A 20665-nucleotide genomic window follows, 5' to 3' on the forward strand; every position below is an offset into this window, starting at 1 on the left:
GCAAAACGGAAATAATATTTTGTCTACAGGGTGTTTAGCTAAAGGAGACAATAGAATTTTCTATTGAAGAAAGGAAGGGACTGAACGCAAGTTTTCGTTCCTGAATAATAATAATCCCTGCAGAGTTATTAAGCTTCTGAATTAGAACGTTTCAGCAGCGGAACAAGAGGAAACTGGACTACAACTTGGAAAGAACAATGGGGGGAGTTTTATTAAAGATTTGAAGTTAAATGTTTTAAAAAATAATTATAAAAAGAAAAAGCCAGCAAGGAATTGGGGGAAATAGGTGATTTATGGACTTTAAGAATTCCAGGCAGATAACATGGTTTGGTGGTCAGGGGGAAATTAAACCGGGGACAGGGGGGGGGAGAACTAAAATCCAAAGGCTTGTCAACTTTTTCTTCTGAATGAGCTTTTTTTTCATCTATTATACTTTTTATTTCTTATTTTTTATATTTCTATTGTGTGGGGTGTCTTTATCATTAAAAAAAGGGAAATTGTGGAATGAAAATGGGGTGGGCCCTGGGGAGAGAATTTTTGTCTTTTATTAAGGGTATTGATGAGGAGTGTATAAATTTTAAATTCGAATAATGGTCTAAACAAATTAAGTTTCAATTAGAACTGAGAGCTTGTGGAGCCAACAATATGAAAGGGGAATACGGTAGGGGTGGGGGAAGGGGGGAGTCCCGGAAAGTGGATGTATGAAAATAAGGCTTTGAATGTACTTTAATCCTTACTTTCCGTATTTTTGAAAATCTTAATAAATATCATTTAAAAAAAAAAAAAAAAGGAAAGTAGAGAGGATTTTATTATGCGAACTTTCCTGGTTAAATTTGTTACAATTTGCTATAACTCGTTAAAACTTGGATACAAAATGGCGAAATCATGGATAACAATCGGACTTTTGGACTAGAGAAAACAAAGTTACAACAATCCCCCTAGAGGAGTTTTGGGACATTACAAAGATGGTCGCAAGTGGAAAAATACCATTGGAATTTTACAGGACTGGTTATCTTCTGGGAAAGCTGCAAAACGGAAATAATATTTTGTCTACAGGGTGTTTAGCTAAAGGAGACAATAGAATTTTCTATTGAAGAAAGGAAGGGACTGAACGCTAGTTTTCGTTCCTGAATAATAATAATCCCTGCAGAGTTACTAAGCTTCTGAATTAGAACGTTTCAGCAGCGGAACAAGAGGAAACTGGACTACAACTTGGAAAGAACAATGGGGGGAGGTTTATTAAAGATTTGAAGTTAAATGTTTTAAAAAATAATTATAAAATTAATTATAAAAAGAAAAAGTCAGCAAGGAATTGGGGGAAATAGGTGATTTATGGACTTTAAGAATTCCAGGCAGATAACATGGTTTGGTGGTCAGGGGGAAATTAAACCGGGGACAGGGGGGGGGAGAACTAAAATCCAAAGGCTTGTCAACTTTTTCTTCTGAATGAGCTTTTTTTTTCATCTATTATACTTTTTATTTCTTATTTTCTATATTTCTATTGTGTGGGGTGTCTTTATCATTAAAAAAAGGGAAATTGTGGAATGAAAATGGGGTGGGCCCTGGGGAGAGAATTTTTGTCTTTTATTAAGGGTATTGATGAGGAGTGTATAAATTTTAAATTCGAATAATGGTCTAAACAAATTAAGTTTCAATTAGAACTGAGAGCTTGTGGAGCCAACAATATGAAAGGGGAATACGGTAGGGGTGGGGGAAGGGGGGAGTCCCGGAAAGTGGATGTATGAAAATAAGGCTTTGAATGTACTTTAATTCTTACTTTCCGTATTTTTGAAAATCTTAATAAATATCATTTAAAAAAAAACAAAAAACAAGGAGCATTCAGCTGATTTCAGCAAAACTCCAAGCAGTAAAGAAGTGTCAGTTGGAGTACCTTTGTCCACTATCTCCCCCCCCCCCCCAGTGATGTTTATGTTGGACTTTTTCACCAACACAGAGTGTGCACAGTGACTGGAGTGTAGAAATAAACGGCTGTCTGCAATATCTTTGCTTAGTTTTATTTTTGAAAACATAAGTACCAAACGCTGCAAGCCATCCCTCCTCCTCATCAGCAGCATAGAAAACATTCAATCAACTTAAATACAGTTTTCAAATAATCAATTATCCTATCACATCCCTTCCTGCATCCGGTGCAGAAAGCAAACTTCCCTTTTAATTAGTCAAATAATCAAGAGACCACAGGTGTGCAGCTAAATAGGTCAAACTGCAAACATACACCTCTAAGTAGCACCACTGACCACCTTAGGATAAAGAAAAACCAACAGTTTAAGCAGCATGCATGATGTCATAAAAACCTATGTATGCTTTATATACTGCTTAGTGCTTTACTTTCTAAGCGGTGTATAAGTTTAGAAATGCTTGCCTGCTGAAATAAAGGTCTTCACCAAATCTATCTATCTATGTGTGCACAAGCAAACCACCTTCTCCTCATCTCATTTATTTCTTTTCCTATCTGTTCTTATGGACATTGGTGAAAGTAAATGAATAATCCCGATGAAGAAGGTTTGCTTTCTGTATCAGTTTTCTTTCTTTCTGCCTAGCCCTCTGAGGGGCAAGCTTGTTCGTGTAATATGCATTAAGGCCTAGGCATTGCCATTAAAATGTTACAACTCCAAAGAAAGGGCATTCAAAGAGCAACAAATTTATCTCTGCAGAATACTCCATCCAGCATGCAACATATGAGATCCATTTGCTTTGATTCAAGCGCTGCCAGCTATTGGCCGGGAAACAAGTGGGGTGGGGGTGGGGAGAGTGGCTGGGGAAAGTGCGTTGGTTGCAGCAAAAAGAGTGGAGAGTTTTTGTTTTTTTGCTTTTCTGGGATTGGTTGTTTCCTAAAGAGAGGAGACATCTATATCAAAACCAGAAGGATCATGGCAAGTTCCAAATAGATGGAATCACAATCAACTGCTTTGTTCTTTAATGGAATTTAAATGCTGATAGATATGCATATTTGGGCAAAAGTCCCCCCCCCCCAATATATTAAACAGGATTATATCTTCTGTTTTAAATTCCTCCCTCCAATTTACTGCTCTCAGACAAAATTGAACTTTTCCTTTGCTGCTTTTGGACAAATCAAGATTCCATCACTGCATGCAGCCATTGTACATTGCACAGTGTAGACAGTTCCCCTAAAAGTATTGTTTCCTATTGCTTTCACAAATAGGTATTCATCCTAGATAGCCCCTATTTAGAAGCTAGTGTGCACATTTCACCTTTTCAATAAAATATCACTCATAATAAAACAACCACAAGTCTATCCAACTGAATCGCACAGTCTAACAGGGTTTAGTGGCACATGGCTTTAAAATTAGTTGATAATAGACTATATGGTACATCCTCCTGGGGCCAGGGCTATTCCTCTGGCCTCTGGATATTGATGGAAAGGGAATGACCATCATTTTTATGGTTTCTCATCCGAGAAGCTCCTGACATAATCTTTATTCTGCATTCTTCTCTTTGCTGTTTTCTCTTCTTGGGGTGCATTGATACTCCCTGTTCTCCCCTGCCCCAAATTATTGTGTCATGCATAGCCAACAGCCTAACAACCATCCTCCTGCAACTCCTGCTGCCTTCGGACTCACTATGGGGGAACTATTACCACATTATCTCATAATTACCAATCAGTTACAAGCTGCAAAGGGATACATCACTGTCAGTCCCCTGAAGCAGTGGTAGTAGGAGGTGCAGTGAAAGCAACATAGTTCTTTTGAGGGTAAACAACCATCTTGCCCTGATCATCATGGAGGAAGGGGAGGGATCACAAATAAATAAGCAACAAAACGTCAGTGTGCAGTGCTCCTATTTAGAGTTCTAGCCAACAAGCATTATCCTCTCCCAGGACACTCCATTACCTGATTTTGTGGGTTCTCATCCCCCTCCAACAGTCAAAAGGCATTTGTATGGCTCCTGATCACACATTGCTCAGCATTCATTGAGAAGCTTGCTGTTCCCCGCCCCCCAGAAGTTTCTGCAAACCTTGGATTGCCTCAAGCTTGCACAGAGAACTGAGTTCACTACCACTAAACAATATGCTGTATTTTAAGTTGTTGCTATGCAATGAACTTATACCAGAGGCTACATCTCTATAGCAACCCCTGTGCTCTCTCTTTGGTGCTCTAGAATACAACTGGGGAAGACCAGCCATGCAAATTGCACAGGCGGCCACAAGCTCTTCTGTTGACTGTGTAAATGAGGAGAGGTGCCACAATTGGCTGAAACCTACTGTTGATGTGGACTGCAGGAAGCTGAGGTGTTGTGTGAGTACAACTGCAAAAACAAGTAATAGTGCGGATATGCCCCCACTCTTAAAGAGCTTACCTAGAATACAAGAAGAGCCCTGCTGAATCTCATTTGTACCAGAATCCTGTTCCCACAGTGGCCAGCTAGACACCTATAGGAAACCCTCAAGCATATACCTTCCAATATATATCTACCCACCAGCAGGATCTTGCACCTTTGCTAGTGCTTTGTACAAACTTTTGAAATGCACAATATTATTGCATCCTGCCCTATCTCTACCCCAGTTGTGAGGCAATTGAAATGTCGATGGGTGCTTCCAGCTGGGGGTTTAATACTGCAAACTTACCATTCTGAAATTGCAAATGGGAAATTGGCAGCAGGTGTGGTGTTGCTGTTTTTCTTTTCTTTAAAAAAAACTTAACTGATTTTCTGTGAAAACTGTGACTCTGAATATAAAAGGTATGAAACACAGCCTAGCATTTTGATGCTGATGTCATGGGGCTGTATGCAAGAGCAGTCCCAGTCCCACAATAAACACCTGTCTGGAAGCAACCTATAATATACCAGGATGTGGAGAAATAGGGAAACGTACCTTTTAACTCTTCAAAACTGCAGCAGTAGCACATATCACCCTCCCATACGGATGAGATTGTAACATGATAACATAAGACGATCCCTGCTGTATCCGGCCACCTAGTCCAGCATTCTGGGGCTTGTCCACACCCGGGGGCATTCCGAGGGGGGGGGCAGTCCGCTCCGGGTGCCATTCCAAAGGGGGGGGGCAAAATGCCTACCCCCAATCGTCGGCGCCCCCAGGGCACTATCCTCTCGCCCCCATGGGTGGTGTGCCACGCCCCACAGGTGGTGCACCACGCCCTTGGGATGCACACCACGCCTTCCCCCTGGGATGCACGCCACGCCTGTGTCCAACACCTGAATATGTGGCTTTGCACCTGCCTCTCTCATTAATACAGGGATGTCCACATGATGTCCTCGCCATCCCAGTTTTGTCCCAGATCTTTCCCCCTTTAAATGCAAAGATTTTCAAGCTTTGAAATGGCCATCTTGTGTAGTGCACTTTTCTGGGGGTAGTCAAGTACCCACACCTTCCCCCCTCCCCAAGTTAAAAGTGAGGCATTTAATGTAACAACTTCATGGTGATTACTGGCACTTTAAAAAGAAAAAAAAGCACGGGGCCCCCACATTTAAATGGCAGGAAGGTCGTAGACAATACTGGGATGGGGAAGTTTCCCTGAGCGCTGCTCTCCTCGCTTTATTCCTGGCCTTGCAGCCTCCCACAGAATCTCCCGGGCACTTGCGGTTTTTTCCATGAATTACCTTTGGTATAAATTACTTAACATAAATATACTCCAGAATTGGGTGCCTTTGCCTCAGCTTTCTATATATGTTGGGGACTAACGCTGAATATCCCCCCCCACACACACACACACTGAGGCGCCCTTGAGATTTGTGCGCCTTCATTTTGCATGCAGCGACCACGAGCGCAGCTGGCAGGAAAGCGCCTCGGGAGCCCGGCCAGCAACGCTCCTCCCGGCTTCCCCACACGCCGCCCGCCGGCCCCCAACGGGACACCCTGCCTACGCCTCCCGGAGCCTCTCGGCGGCCTGGCCTCCCCGCCCCCTGCGTGTCACAGGCGCTCTTTGCATAGGCGGCGCTCCCCGCCGGCAGCCCCCTTTATAGGCTCTCCCCTCGCGCCAGCCGAGGCCAGAGCAGGAGCGCGAGGCCAGGCAGGCAGGCAGCGCACCGCAGCCCCACCTCCTTCGCCGCCACCGCCTCCTCTTCTTTCTCCTCCTCCTCCTCCTGCTGCTCCTGCAGCAGCGCCGCCGCCAGCGTCTCCCTCAGACGCTCTGAGGCAGCTGCCCAGGCAGGAGCGGCGCGGCGTCCCTTACCTTGGAAGAGCGAAGACAGCCTCTCCTGGCTCGGGAGCAGGCGGCTGAAGAACCCACACGCAGAGGGAGAAAGGCGCCGGCGGAACCTGGGGCGAGGAAGGACCGGCCTCGTATCCATGCCGTGAGCTGCCCCGGTCTCGGAAGGCTGGACGGGAGCGTCCCCGAGGAAGCGCCGGCTGTAAGTTTCTCTCCAGCCTCTTCCTGCGACCTGTTGCGTCGCGCGAGGGTTGCTGGTGCCCGGAGCGGCGCGCGCCGGGTCAATCAATGGATGGGGGGGGGGGGCAGGGCGGGGAACGGACGGACGGACCAAGTTCCACCTTCTGCCTGGCTCGAGCGGGCAGCCCTTGCATGCTGCCCGCCCGATCCTGGGCAGCCCTTGCATGCTGCCCGCCCGATCCTGGGCAGCCCTTGCATGCTGCCCGCCCGATCCTGGGCAGCCCTTGCATGCTGCTCGCCCGAGCCTGGGCAGCCCTTGTAATGCTGCCCGCCCGAGCCTGGGCAGCCCTTGTAATGCTGCCCGCCCGAGCCTGGGCAGCCCTTGTAATGCTGCCCGCCCGAGCCTGGGCAGCCCTTGTAATGCTGCCCGCCCGAGCCTGGGCAGCCTTACTCGGAAGCAAGCCCCTCCGAATTCAGACGGACGCGCCTAGGATTTGCAGCTTTCAGCCCTCGTTCGCGTCGAGGCCGGGGCGAAGGGTTGCAACGCGCGCTTTTTGAGCATGCACAGAGGGCACCGCCGAGTGAGCACTCAGAAGCAGCAGCATCCACGAGTGTGGGATGGAGGGATAGTGAAGGGTGTGTGTGTGTGTGTTGGAAGGTAGAACTTGAAAGAAGGATCGAGGCCCCCGCCCCCTGCACTGTATTTCGCTTTTTGAAATGCAGCTGTGTGTGTGTGTGATGCGCCTGGGGTTTTGTTCCGAGGGGACAATTGTTTATACAGCGCAGAGAAAGGGAGCCGGGTTGCAGACAGGGCACGTTTCTGCCTTTCCGTCCCACAGGAAGAGGGAAGGTCAGAGGGTGTGCTGCTTGCTTCCTTCCTCTCTCTTCCGAGAGATGGCTCTGGCTTTTCTCTCCCTCCCCCCCCCCCAAGCTTCACTTCAAAGCGGAGGGAAGTGTGAGGCAGCCGTTGACAGAGCTTTTGTATTTCGTAGAGACGCACATGGCGCGCTGCTCTTCCAGGCAGCTGCTGAATGGGCACGTTAGGCGAGGAAGTCGGCTCTACATGTTTTAACATTTCAGGCGTCATAATCAAGAAGTATTTTGATCGGCGGAACCGCAAAGTAACAACGTGATCCATTGAAACATGAAACCTCCCCCCTTCTCTCTCTCTCTCTCTCCCAAATCACTGGGAATTTTGAAGTATCTTATTTCAATAATAAGAGAGGCGAAGGCGTGTGTGTTCTATATCATTTTATGAAGCTGGGATTTTATCCACTATGCTCAAGTTTTCTGAAATAAAGAAAGCTTAAAGGATATTGGGAAATCCTAGTTATCACTTTTTCACTTGTGGTCGCTATGGAGGGGTCTTTGAAAAAGTAAATATATATATATTTTTACCTATACTTCATTTGAATATTTAAAACCCGATGCAAAATATTATCCAAACAATAACTTCCTGTGCTGGTTCAAGAAAGCCGGCTCATCTGTTTCTGCATTACTATGTTTATTGCTACCCTGATAAGATGATAGAATAGTGCCAGGTATTTGTATGAACCGTTGAACTATGGCTATGCATTTCTGTTTACCAGAAAAAGATTAATATGTTGCACAGACCAGGAGGTCTTTGTGAACCAAAATCAGTTTATTTAACAATATAATGGAATATTTTCCTAACCATACATTAGTACATGTGATAAAGAATGATGAACTGTATCAGTATTTGCTTATTATTATTATTATTTATTAAATTTATATACTGCCCTACACCCACAGTTCTCAAGGCAGTTGACTTGAGTCCACCCCTCATGCAGCTCCTGTGAAGTTTGAGAGGGAGCTGCACACAGGAAGCAAAAGAAGATTTTAGCCTTAGGGTATTTTCTTTTTCATTGGGTAAGGTATTATTGCTGCATATGAAAAACAGAAAATTAGTAAGGGGATACCCTTATTGGATCAGCTGCTTAGAGCAAGGTGTGTGCAGATCTTTAGTTTTCCCAGATTTCATCCTAACACCAAAGAACTCAGAGACTCTCAGCTAGACTGTGCTTACCAGTGTGTGTTTGTTAAAAGTTACTCAGGAATAAACACTCAGCTGAATTATTGAATAGTCACTATTCAATAGTTACATGTTTGTTTTGTCTCTACCTCTCTCTGCTTTTAATCTGCTCTCTGCTCATTTGCTCATTGATTTGGCCAAGACTCCCAGTTGTCACAGTTTCTCTTTGGAGACTATGTGGAGCCTCCCTGTTCAGTGGCAATATATCTGTGAATAACAGGTGTGTGGGTGGGTTTGTGGAACAATGAATAGGCAATAGCCATTGGCATCATGACTTGCTTTTGAGATTTCAGAATCAACTGAATGCTATGTAGTTTGTAGGCTGGTGCTGGAAACAGATCAGACTAGATTTGTCTGGTCCAGCAAAGTATTTCTTGCATTCTAAAAAGCTTTAAGAATGAGGACCATGAGCCATCAGTCAGTTGTGTAGTTGCTTTGATATGCTTCCTACTGAATTCCTAATAATGCAGCAGTGTTTCAGTATGAAATGCACTATGTGCAGATTACATGTTGTTAATTTTAGGGGGAGGGGGAATTACCTGAAGGGTGTTGCCTCATCTTTTTTGTTCAGTGTCTTTGCCAAGCTATCTTAGTTAAAATATTTGTGGCTTGCGTAATCTGCAGCAACAAAGGAGCAAAGTGTTTCAATGGATAGCTTTAAATGCAAAATGATTTATTCTAGTGGACTGTAGGACACCCCCATATGTCCAGATAAGCAGAAGTTCATAGAAATAGATGTGTTGAGATGGAGCCATATGAGAGATAACCAGTTAGCCATAAGGTCATACTTTTCGTAACAGGGTTCTGTTGCATTCTTAGAACCCTCTGTAATGAAATTGTATTAAAAAGCATTAGAATATTTATTTAGGCATTATTTCAAAAATAACAGTGATACTCTTGTATCAGTGTATTTTGAGTTATTGTTAGAAGTGTATAAGGAAGTGAGCATAAGGAAGTTGTGTGCTTTTTTTAAAATCCAGGTTTACTTGTTCTGCTCAGAATTCTTCTGAAATTGCAGTTTTATTATTTTTCAGAGTCACAAAAGCTTGACACAGCACCCCTTTACAAGGGCATGGATTGCTGAAAAACCATACTGGCAGGTGACCTTCAGCAATCTGTATCGATGGGCTCTTTCCTGCTTTTGTTCCGTTTATGCAAATGCTGTCAGATTACAAATTGTTAATCTCTGCTCAGAGGAATTTTTAAACTTGAGACATTATCTTGTTTAGCTTCAGGCTTTTAACTTACATGTTAAGGACCTCCTCTTACATGATGCTGTATAGCCACACCTTGGAGAGACTTGACTTACAAGTACTACATGGAACCAGACCTGCTGCAGCTTCAAGTATTCCTTTTTGTATATTTTAAGTTTGAGCTGGTTTGCATGGCACAGTGAGCAAAACCTTGGCTTAGCAGGAGCACGTGAATGTGCCGGCTCTCGCAGCTGCTTTGCTCTTTCCTTGTGCCCTTTGCTCCTGTGCTGGCCCAGGTTTCGCAAGGTGTGGTGAGCTCTCTCATCACTAGCCACAAGCCGCAGCCATGGTTTGCTTTTTTGCAAGAGCAAAAGGGACATAGGAGGAGCCAAGTGGCTATTCTCTGGGAACATTTGTGTACGCTCACTAAACCAAGGTTTGGCTTAGTGTGTCATGCGAACCAGGCCACTGTGTGTTAATCCACAGACTTTCTGTCTTCCTGCCCAGGACTACTTTTAGGAAGGTCTGATCCCTTAATAAATTTTTATGTGAGTAGAGTAGTAAGTCTGTCTAGAGTTTGTTTCACAAGCACAAAGGATCCTATCTGCAGAGGTCAAGTCAATATTATTTGTAGGATCAGATTTGATAACATACTTACCTAATCTGAGCAGGTATCTCAAATTTCTTAGGCTTCTTTTTCTCATGGTTTCTGCTGGTGACATAAATCTGGATTCAGATCGTAATGATTTTCTGCAGTAGGCTGAAATGAGGAATGGATACCTTCTAGACGTATGATGTCAACTGAGTTCAGTGGCTAGGCCTTAGAGGTTTTGGGGGATTCCTCCATCTGGCAATAGTAAGTTATAAATACTAAGGAAAAACTAGGCTAGTTGCACAGTACGTATTAGGCTCCAGCTGCAAGTTTTCACTTGATGATTCTAACTCATGGGGTGATAACATCATCTAACTTTCCGGTAGGTATACCGGGGACTCCTTGAGGCAACGAGGTAAGTGGTAATCCAAGATTAGTTTTTGGGGCTTTGGAATGCCAGGTTAATGTATGATTGTTTGTCAGATAATTTGCTTAGCTGTAAGAGCTAATAACAATTTTATTCCCTGTGTCTAATTTGATATATATGGTGAGACAACACAATCTTAAACGTTTTTACTCTGGAGTAGAATCAGTGTGGTTTACTCCATGGTAACTGTGCTTAGGATTGCAGCCCGAGTCTGCATTTTCTTCTTGATTGCTCACACTGAACCATGTTAATGGAGAAATGTGAAACATTAGACTCAGCATGCAGATTATGTGACTGCTTGCAAGATGTATCTCAGAAATTCACTTGCAGTGCTGTTCATTCCATACAAAGGCCGCAAATCCAGGTAATAAAAGGATTACTGCATATTTCACCATCAAGGTACGCCACATCTGTAATGCTGAGATGTGCCGACTGTACATTGTGGTGACCCACTGATGGATTTCCCCTCAAACTGAGGCTTTATTTCCCAAATCAAACGTAGTTCTGAGTAAATATTATTATTAAGTTTGGGCTGTAAAGCTTGAAAAGGTTCTAGTCTCATAGCAATTTCCACAAGTGCTTAGCAGGGATCAGCACCTGTACTACAGAGGCTTCAAAAGCTAGCATGACAGCCAACACCTTCTCCATAAGGTGATATCAAATAAGGAAAACCTGCAGAGCAATCTAAACCCCTGATCTGCCATGTTGAAGGAGGTTTGGATGCAGTGGAGGTGTACCCCCCACCAGCAGAGGAGCTCCCACTAGCAAGGAACACCCCCAATACACCTACCCAAGTGGTAGGCCGGTTGAGCTGGTGCTGGTGTCATCACAATGGGATGACTGTGGGCCCAGTCTGGACCTCTTGTCCTAGCCTGGCCTCCCATTTTGTGCCCTAGTTGGTGTGTCCAGTAGGGCCGTGATGGTGCCGTTTCTCCACTGTTGCTGGCCAGAGGTTAGAGATGTCAACTAAATACTCAAATATGAGTTGGTTGGTGGACTGTCTCCTCCCCTGTAGCGGCTCTTTGCCTTTGCTCAAGGGAATTGTGCTTCTAATCAAGCATTGTGGACATACTGTATTATGAAACATACCTACTTTCCCTGAGCTTTATGTATGTCTAGGGTATGGTCACATCCAATGCTTTTTTCCAATAAAAATAGGTGCCGGTATTCACCAAATTTGTTAAAGTAAGTGCCACGCTCTTTAACAACAAGGACAGGTGCCGGTACTGCATACTCTTGAGTGCCCCCTGGAAAAAAAAGTCACTGGCCGCGTCCTTTCAGGTGTCCTTTCATATCTGACTCATCACCCAGCTGCAGATTAATGAATAGTTCAGCTTCTCTTTCTTCTGTTGACACTTTCTGCTTGGGTGACAGGCTTAGTCTTGTGGGAAAGTTTCATGGAGGCCATGCAAATTATAACTTTCTGCTCTCCAGACTTCCTTCACTCCTACCTCTGGACTGTGAAGACTTACTTAGGCTCTTATTCTGTGGGCTGTGGTTGTTTCTATGAAACTTGAATCAGAGCTGGTCTGACCTGCACAGCAAGTAGACCCAACCCCACTGGACTTTAAACTCAGTTATGAGTGAGAGAACTTTTTGCTGTGGTGTGTTAAATCTTCCTCTCCTACCTGTGTTCTCTTGGTGCCCAAAAGCCTCCTCTATCTCTTGTGTCTTCCTAATGGGACAGAATGTCTTGACTTGAACCTGGAACCATTAATAAAGACCTATCAGGCTGCAAGGATCTATTTTGTTAGGGTGCTGGCTTATAGATCTCTCTTGCCATGGTTTTGTATCCCTTGTCACTAAATCTGATCTTACATGCGCAAGGGCATAACCCACTTGAGATTAATGCAATAGTTTTTGCTCTCAGAATTGAAAGATACTCCAGAACTCGGGCTCTATTTTGTTTTAGAATATTATTAAATCACAGTGCTTGCCATCTTAGAATATCTGCTACTCATAACAGAAAGTAAAATATGCTAGGCATGGTTTCTGTCTTTCCTTTTACATACCTTTTTGGTGTGTTTGGAACGGTTGTATGAGGATAGTATCTTAATGAGTTTCATTTGTGGATGTTGGTGCTCCAAGCAGTATTTTTACATTCCTGAATGTAGTGTGTCTTGTTGCTCATCCTGCTATGATTCAAAGCACAACAATGTTTTAAATATGTGTATCTGCATATTTGGTGAATCAGCTGCTCTGTACTGGGGAGGTGTGACAAAAATCAGAGCTGTCTCTTTTTCCTCTTTTCTGAGTTACAGTGCCAACATATATTGCCATGAAAGTAGGCTATCTAGTTTGCCAAGATAAACCTGCTATCTTGAGCAACAATTTTCAGAATATGCCAGTTAAGAAATTTGTATCGTTAAAACACAAACAGGCTCAATAGTCTGTGTCTTCAGCTTCTGTTTAGAATTGCTCAGAATTCGGTTACGTTTTGCAAGATGTGGGTGGTGGAGGAAAAGAGAATATCATCATCATTGTTATCTCCTGAGACTTAACTGTATTTTTTTATGTTTAGGTGTGGAAGAAAATGTCAGTCAGCATGCATGAGAATCGCAAATCTAGAGCCAGCACTGGCTCCATAAACATATATCTGTTCCACAAATCTTCATATGCTGATAGCGTTCTCACTCATCTAAACCTTCTGCGCCAACAACGTCTTTTTACGGATGTGCTTCTCCATGCTGGGAGCAAGTCATTCCCTTGCCATAGAGCTGTCTTAGCTGCTTGCAGTCGATACTTTGAAGCCATGTTCAGTGGAGGACTCAAGGAGAGCCAAGCCAGTGAAGTCAACTTCCATAATTCCATCCACCCAGAGGTTCTAGAACTTCTCCTGGACTATGCGTACTCCTCAAGGGTCATCATCAATGAAGAAAATGCTGAGTCTCTTCTGGAGGCTGGAGACATGTTGGAGTTTCAAGACATCAGAGATGCTTGTGCAGAATTCCTGGAGAAAAATCTTCATCCTACTAACTGCCTCGGCATGCTGCTTCTGTCTGATGCTCACCAGTGTACCAAACTCTATGAGCTCTCTTGGAGGATGTGCCTTAGCAACTTCCAGGCTATCAGCAAAAGCGAAGATTTTCTCCAGCTCCCAAAAGACATGGTTGTGCAGCTCCTGTCTAGTGAAGAATTGGAGACTGAAGATGAGCGTCTGGTGTATGAGTCTGCCATGAATTGGATTAACTATGATCTGAACAAACGCTACTGTTATCTACCAGAACTGTTGCAGACGGTGAGACTGGCCCTTTTGCCAGCCATCTATCTGATGGAGAATGTGGCTACTGAGGAGCTTATCACCAAGCAGAGGAAGAGCAAAGAGATTGTTGAAGAAGCAATAAGGTGCAAGTTGAAGATTTTGCAGAATGACGGTGTAGTCACCAGTTTGTGTGCGAGGCCTCGAAAAACTGGCCATGCCCTATTTCTTTTAGGAGGACAAACCTTTATGTGTGACAAGTTGTACCTGGTTGACCAAAAAGCAAAGGAGATCATCCCCAAAGCTGACATCCCAAGCCCAAGGAAAGAGTTCAGTGCATGCGCTATTGGCTGTAAAGTCTATATTACAGGTGGCCGGGGATCTGAAAACGGCGTCTCTAAAGATGTTTGGGTCTATGATACACTTCATGAAGAGTGGTCCAAGGCTGCTCCCATGCTAGTAGCTCGGTTTGGTCATGGTTCTGCTGAACTCAAACATTGTCTATATGTTGTTGGAGGGCACACAGCAGCCACTGGTTGCCTCCCAGCTTCTCCTTCAGTATCCTTAAAGCAAGTAGAACAGTATGATCCTGTGACCAACAAATGGACAATGGTCGCTCCACTTCGAGAAGGAGTAAGCAATGCAGCTGTAGTCAGTGCAAAGCTGAAGCTGTTTGCCTTTGGCGGTACCAGTGTCAGCCATGATAAGCTCCCCAAAGTTCAGTGTTATGACCTTTGCGAAAACAGATGGACAGTACCAGCCACCTGCCCCCAGCCATGGCGATACACAGCTGCAGCTGTTCTGGGCAACCAGATCTTTATTATGGGTGGAGATACTGAATTCTCCGCATGCTCGGCTTATAAATTCAACAGTGAAACTTACCAGTGGACTAAAGTGGGAGATGTTACAGCTAAGAGAATGAGCTGCCATGCAGTAGCGTCGGGAAACAAGCTGTATGTTGTTGGGGGATATTTTGGCATCCAGAGATGCAAGACGCTAGATTGCTATGACCCCACTCTAGATGTATGGAACAGCATAACCACAGTGCCCTACTCCCTAATTCCCACTGCATTTGTGAGCACATGGAAGCATCTCCCTTCTTAACTGCATAGGTGCCTATACAGGTAAGAAACCACACCTGCAAGTTACAAGTTGCTATATATCTTACCCATAAGCTCAAGAGATTCAAATGTTGATTATAATGCTTTTTGTTAGTGGAATAGGAAACAGAAAAGGCTGGTGTGATTCAGCCAATGCCATATCATGTTGACAGAATCAGGAATAGAACCCCACTGTCTTAATTAAACCTCACTGGCTTGCAATATAAGATCAGTTTGCGCAAGGTGTTTTGTTCAGCACTGTGAGCAGTCCTAATTGTCCCCAGCTATGCATTTGTGTGGGCAATATAATGATGGACTAGTCAGTCATAGATAACAACCATTAGTAATTCATGGCACAAAAATTGCTTTTGGATGTATTTATGATTATTTGCTTCACATGTTATCTTTGTGCAAGTAAGTACTTGAGGGTAGTTGGAGATCGCTTGCACATAGATATAAAAATGAAAATATCAAAACTTTTTTTTCCTGATACTGGATAGCATTGTCTGAACTACATGAGATTTAGCTTATTCATGAAATTATCTACTCGACTCCTGTTACAACTCCTATTACTGCTTTACTAACTACACTATCTGGAAATAAGTTAAATTGACTAATTGCAGGGAAATATATTTGCAATCATGGAGCAAGCAGGATAGTTGTTGACCTTAAAGTATAAATAGACAACTATCATCTGTTTGCATGGACTACATTTTTCGAAAATACATTTGGTATATAACATCAAAGGGGAAAGCTGTGGGCTTAGGTTGTTGAACTTGGTGGAAACACGACTGTTTATAACATTTAAGTAGAAAGCTTCTGCTTGTGAAGGGAAAAAAAAGAGTTTAGTTCCTGTGCCTGATGGTGAATCACGCTGACCTTATGCTTAAAAGAAGACATGCCATTTGGTTCAAGTAATAATTTGGTCTGCAAACTCAGAGCGTTCCAAAGCCCATAAATTCTACTTTATAGTATAGTGCAGCGGCCCAAGTTCTCACCTGATGATGTGGGCAGGTGCATTGCTGGTGACTTCAACGGAATGGCATCTGCCTACAAGCAACTCTGAATTTCAGCTTGGTCATGCAGGTGCTTGTACTGCTCTCTTGCTGGTGCAAACATTCCCCCCCCCCCCCCGATTTTTTTCCTCCAGTTTTGAAATGCCAGTGAAGCTTCCTCAAAACATAGCCCTTTCTTAACAGTTAGCCTCCTATCACTGTCTTTTGCTGTTCCAAACTGGTAAAATATATTTTAAGGTAAATTTGCAATCCTAAGCACATTTGCTTGGAAATCGGTTCCCTTAGAACTCAGAGGGGCTTACTTCTAGGTTAACTTGTACTTCCAACACCCAAGTGTGGGTGTTTATCCTTTTTCCCTGGGATGTGTGCAGCCCAATCCAATTCATAGCTGACTGTTGCCTTTAAAAAAATCATTAAAAGAAAACAACAAAAAGCCAGACTTGGTTATTAACTAGTAGTGAGGCTACTCCAGTGTAAGTAGTCTGAGAAATGCAGTTCATGCTACAAGATGCTTGCACTGTATTTTCTTCCAACATTTGGAAGCTGCATAATAGGCCTGTAAAGCCAGCCAGGTTGTAAAGACTCTTTGATATTCTTTCCTTGTGAAGGTTACAATTGGTGGGTAGATTAAAAGGAACTAGCTAAGTGGTTTTTGCAATAAAAGTTGGACAAACTATTGCCTCTGTAACATAGTAAATAGCAAACAAGGAGAGCCATTAGACATAGCAATAAAAACTATTGCAGATTGGGCCACCGAAGTGTAGAAACACCAGCCAATATGGTTGCAGGATCACAGCCTTAATTCCAAAGAACTCATAGTGGGGAACCTGCAAGCTTGAGGTTCTCAACCATTGGCCTATAGATGCTCTCAGACCATTCACTGATATCACTTGTATTTGAGAATAACCTGCATGCCAAAGATGATAATTGTGACTGTCCCTTGACTAAAACAATTATGCAAAATAACAATAGCAACAGCAGCAACAACAAAAATCACATCAACCTTCCTAGAGTGCAGTAGTGTTTCTTCAGATCACGCTATTTGTAGTCTATTGTTTTAGCGGCCATGGATGTGATTATCTTGCGAGTAACAAATCCTTCACTCCAAATTGTCCCCAGAGAGACAGTGATGCGGTCTTTCAAGATTTCCCCGAATTGTTCTAAAAATAACAACCATAATAAAACAAATGGGTATCGTGTACATAATCAGAGGACTGCCCTTTCATGTTAGCAAGGGCACAGAGCAAATTTGCTTGCTGTGCTGCCCATCTCAGATGTCTGCTCCCCCATACACTCTGTAGACACAAAGCCATTCCTTAGCTTCTGTAATGCATTAAGATAACTGTAGAATTCAGTCTCTAGGGCTGCATATACATCCAGCAAATAGATCTCTTCTCTTCTGCTTTTTTTTACTGTCTCCTGCTGCTTTCTCAGTGGGAGGGAGGGACGGAAAGGAAATTACTTCTGATTGCGCTCTGTTTTCATGGCGCTGTGTGGCCCCAGCCTGACAGCAGTTAGGAAGATCTTAAGTGTGCTTTGTCTCCTCTCTCAGACTTGTAGGCTCTGGAGCAGGGGACCCTATCCCACCCCCCACAAAAATGCAAATACTGGTTCAGTGGCTGGAGTGGAAGTTGAGGGGTGGGAGGGTGGGGAATGACACACCAGGCACAAGAATGTGTAGAAGACTCTGATCAGCAGGAAATATTTCAAAAATAATGAAGGGGCTGTATCTTTAATCTGCGAGAGGCGATGAGCTAGGGCTGCAGATTTATTCTGAATGCACTCTTCTGTACTGCGGTTCTAGTACAGTGCTTTTAGTTTAAGGTTGACTTGAGCTTTCAGTAACACACATGTACATTCAAATCAGTCGCACCAAGTTAACTGGAGCAGTTCTGCAATTACCCCAGCGGAAATCCCATCAAACTTTGCCTCATACATTCTGGCAGAGCTATTAATTGCTACTTTAAAAACCAGCGTGGTGCCTGGTTTGAAAACTGGCTCTGAGCATAATAATGAAGTGAGAAGGTGGAGTCTGGACGCCAAAGAAACGGCCGGGTCCAAAGCCAATATTTTGCGCTGCATAATCAACGCAAGGGGTTGGGGGGGTTGGGGGTGGGGAGAAGGCTTCAGTGCAGAGGCATCGAAGCATACTACATTGTCACATGACAAAGCACAGCAAAGCAGAGTTCTGACATAATGAATAGCAGAAACGTTTTAAATAAGGGGATTAATATGTCTGCCATTCATATGCTGAATCAATTCTATTCAGGATTCTCCATGGTTAACAGAGGGCATTGGTTAGAGATTTTATTTCCAACAGGCTGGCTCCCCCCTCCCCCCGCTCCCTTTTCTCTCCTTGGCTAGTTTGATTTGGCTCATGACCAAAATGACTGTCTTGCTACTTCTGCCAGAAACTTTGCATTACGTGAATTTTTATTCTGTCTCTGTCACATTATCTGCTCATGCAGCTCACAGGAGAGTTCCATACTGGATCAATCAATCAATCAATCAATCAATCAAATTGAACCGTCCGTCCCCCAACCATGTTACTTATATTAAGCAGAAACCTTTGCTGTGAATGCTCTCAGAAGGAGTGCTTAACAGTGGAATCCTATACATGTTTACACAGATATAAGACTCATTAAGCTGAATGGGACTTACTCCCAGGTAAATTTGCATAGGTTTGCGGCCTAACTGGAGTCTATATAACTTTGATATTTGTAGTCTGTGAGCTATCGGCTGCTGGTTATTGGACAAGTTCTAAAAAAGGCACCAGCATTTTCTATAAACTAGGCCTGACATTGAAAGTCTTACGGTATTTGTTTCATTGAACCCCCTAAACTTCCTTCTTTTTTCTTTCTTTCCTTTAGCTTGTTCCATTATTTGGTGAAGAAATGTTGGAACTGTGGAGAAGCAGCTTTAATGAAGAAAAAAACTGTTCCTTTTTATTTTGAGTTTGAAGAAAATATTCTGCACCTTCTAAATTCTTAAAAAGCTGGAAATGAAGGAATGGGAGGGAGAATATTGTCTTCAGTATATCAGCACATAGTTTAACTATGAATGAATGAACCTATGATCCGATCCCTGTGTTAGTAATTGTGGATTAATGTCAAGTTTAATCAGCCCTTCAAAGCGGGGGGGAAGCTGAACTTTTCAGAGCTGCACAACACAGCACAAACCCTCGATTTTCATGGACTTTGCTGTTTGTGTGCAAAATTTGAAATGGTTGTCACCTCTCCTTTGTGGCAGCTTGAAGTGTCAGCAGCAGCTGCTGAGGAAATGGGCCAGGTCTGGAGCAGCAAGATGTCTTTGTGAATGAAGATGCAGCTGTATCCCCTGCCACAGGGAAGGGCTTGTTCTCTTAGGCAGTGCCTGGAGCATCGGTTCAAATTGCTGAGCAGCATTGTTGTAGCTGCAGTGAGTGACCTTCTACTTGCTAAGGAGCAGAACACCTATTAAAAGAGAGAGAGAGAAAGGAGGTTTTTTGCAGCATTTTGTGGGCGAAGGGAAATAACTCCATTTTCCCCACTCCCCACGCATTTGATTTCCTCTTGTATTTATTAATTACGACTGTCCTACTCTTAAATTGTTACTTGTTGTAGATATAGCTATTTATTGTTCAGTGCTTGCATGCGGAGGGAACGATGCCTACAGTTGTCTTTTAAGGGCTTATGTGAATCGTATGTTTTGCACATTCTGTGGTCTCGTGACTTGCTGTGCTGCACAAGAAGAAAAAGTGCTGAGTAATATTTGGGGAGAGGAGAAATGAGGTAAGGAGTCAGAAATTGAAGGATTACAAGGTAGCATCTTAAATTATATGTATACTGAAGGAGGAAGCCATGGAGGTCACTTTCTCAGGCCACTGCTTTGTGTGGCTTGCCAGTGGTATCCCTGTTACACTTGATTTGCCTAGTGTTACCTTTTTTTTTTTTTTAAGGAACTCATCTGGAAGTAGCCACTGTCACTTAACAGTTTTCTTCTTGTGCAGCCTCATCGCTACTGGAAAAGGGGTGTGTGTGGAAAGCCCCTGCAGAATTAATTTACACAGAGCCCTGTTCATGGCATTATCCAACATTTTATTTTGTTTATTTATTTATTTAAAGTTAGCCGATGGGATGTCTACTATGGACCCACTTCATCCAACCGTGGGAAGTATTTTTGATTCAGAGATACACAGCAAAATAAAGAAGTGGGGAAGCGTTTTTTGTTTTTGTTTTTTTGCTTTTTCTTTATTTTTTAAAATTAACACCCGACTCTTTGTCCATCCACTTTTGAATTTAAATTGTACACCCACACCCACACCATCAGTGTCTTACAAGGTTTGGCATGATTGTTAGGATGACAAAGGAGAAAAGTTGCTCAAACATTGGTTTAATAATAATAATAATTCCTTCATTAATTAGCAAGTTAAGCTTTCAAATGCATACTATCTGGAACCATCACATAGGATCCCGATCAGAGTCCCATCCCCTGGAATTTATTTTTTTAGTTCTTACTTTTCAAGCCTGATCATTCCATTCCATTCTTGGTTTGTTTGTTTTTTTACACTTTGTGTCTTTGCCAGACTTTTAGTTGTGCTATCCATGAGAATTGGTGCAGCTCCACCAGCATGAAGCTGCCAGTCCTCATCGTGGTTGGTTGTCTTGTCTTAATGTTGTATAAGCAAAATTACTTTAAAATGCATGCATGCATGCCTAAAAGGAATTATGATGATGATGCCTGCCTACATGATGATGATGATGATGTAGCTCAACTCTTCACA

The 20665-nt window shown here is 43.3% G+C and overlaps 1 protein-coding gene across 1 annotated transcript; it reads left to right on the forward strand.

Annotated features, from left to right (window-relative positions):
• The first annotated feature begins 5874 nt into the window (after positions 1-5874).
• Positions 5875-20075, forward strand: ENC1 (ectodermal-neural cortex 1). The gene is made up of 3 exons (XM_080972759.1): positions 5875-6345; positions 13110-14911; positions 18774-20075. The coding sequence occupies exon 2, from the start codon at positions 13122-13124 to the stop codon at positions 14889-14891; it is 1770 nt and encodes a 589-aa protein (XP_080828885.1). The 5' UTR covers positions 5875-6345; positions 13110-13121; the 3' UTR covers positions 14892-14911; positions 18774-20075.
• Positions 20076-20665: the final 590 nt, after the last annotated feature.

Source organism: Podarcis pityusensis (assembly GCF_964106645.2).
Source record: "Podarcis pityusensis genome assembly, chromosome: 11".
In the NCBI taxonomy this organism is placed as follows: Eukaryota; Metazoa; Chordata; class Lepidosauria; order Squamata; family Lacertidae; genus Podarcis; species Podarcis pityusensis.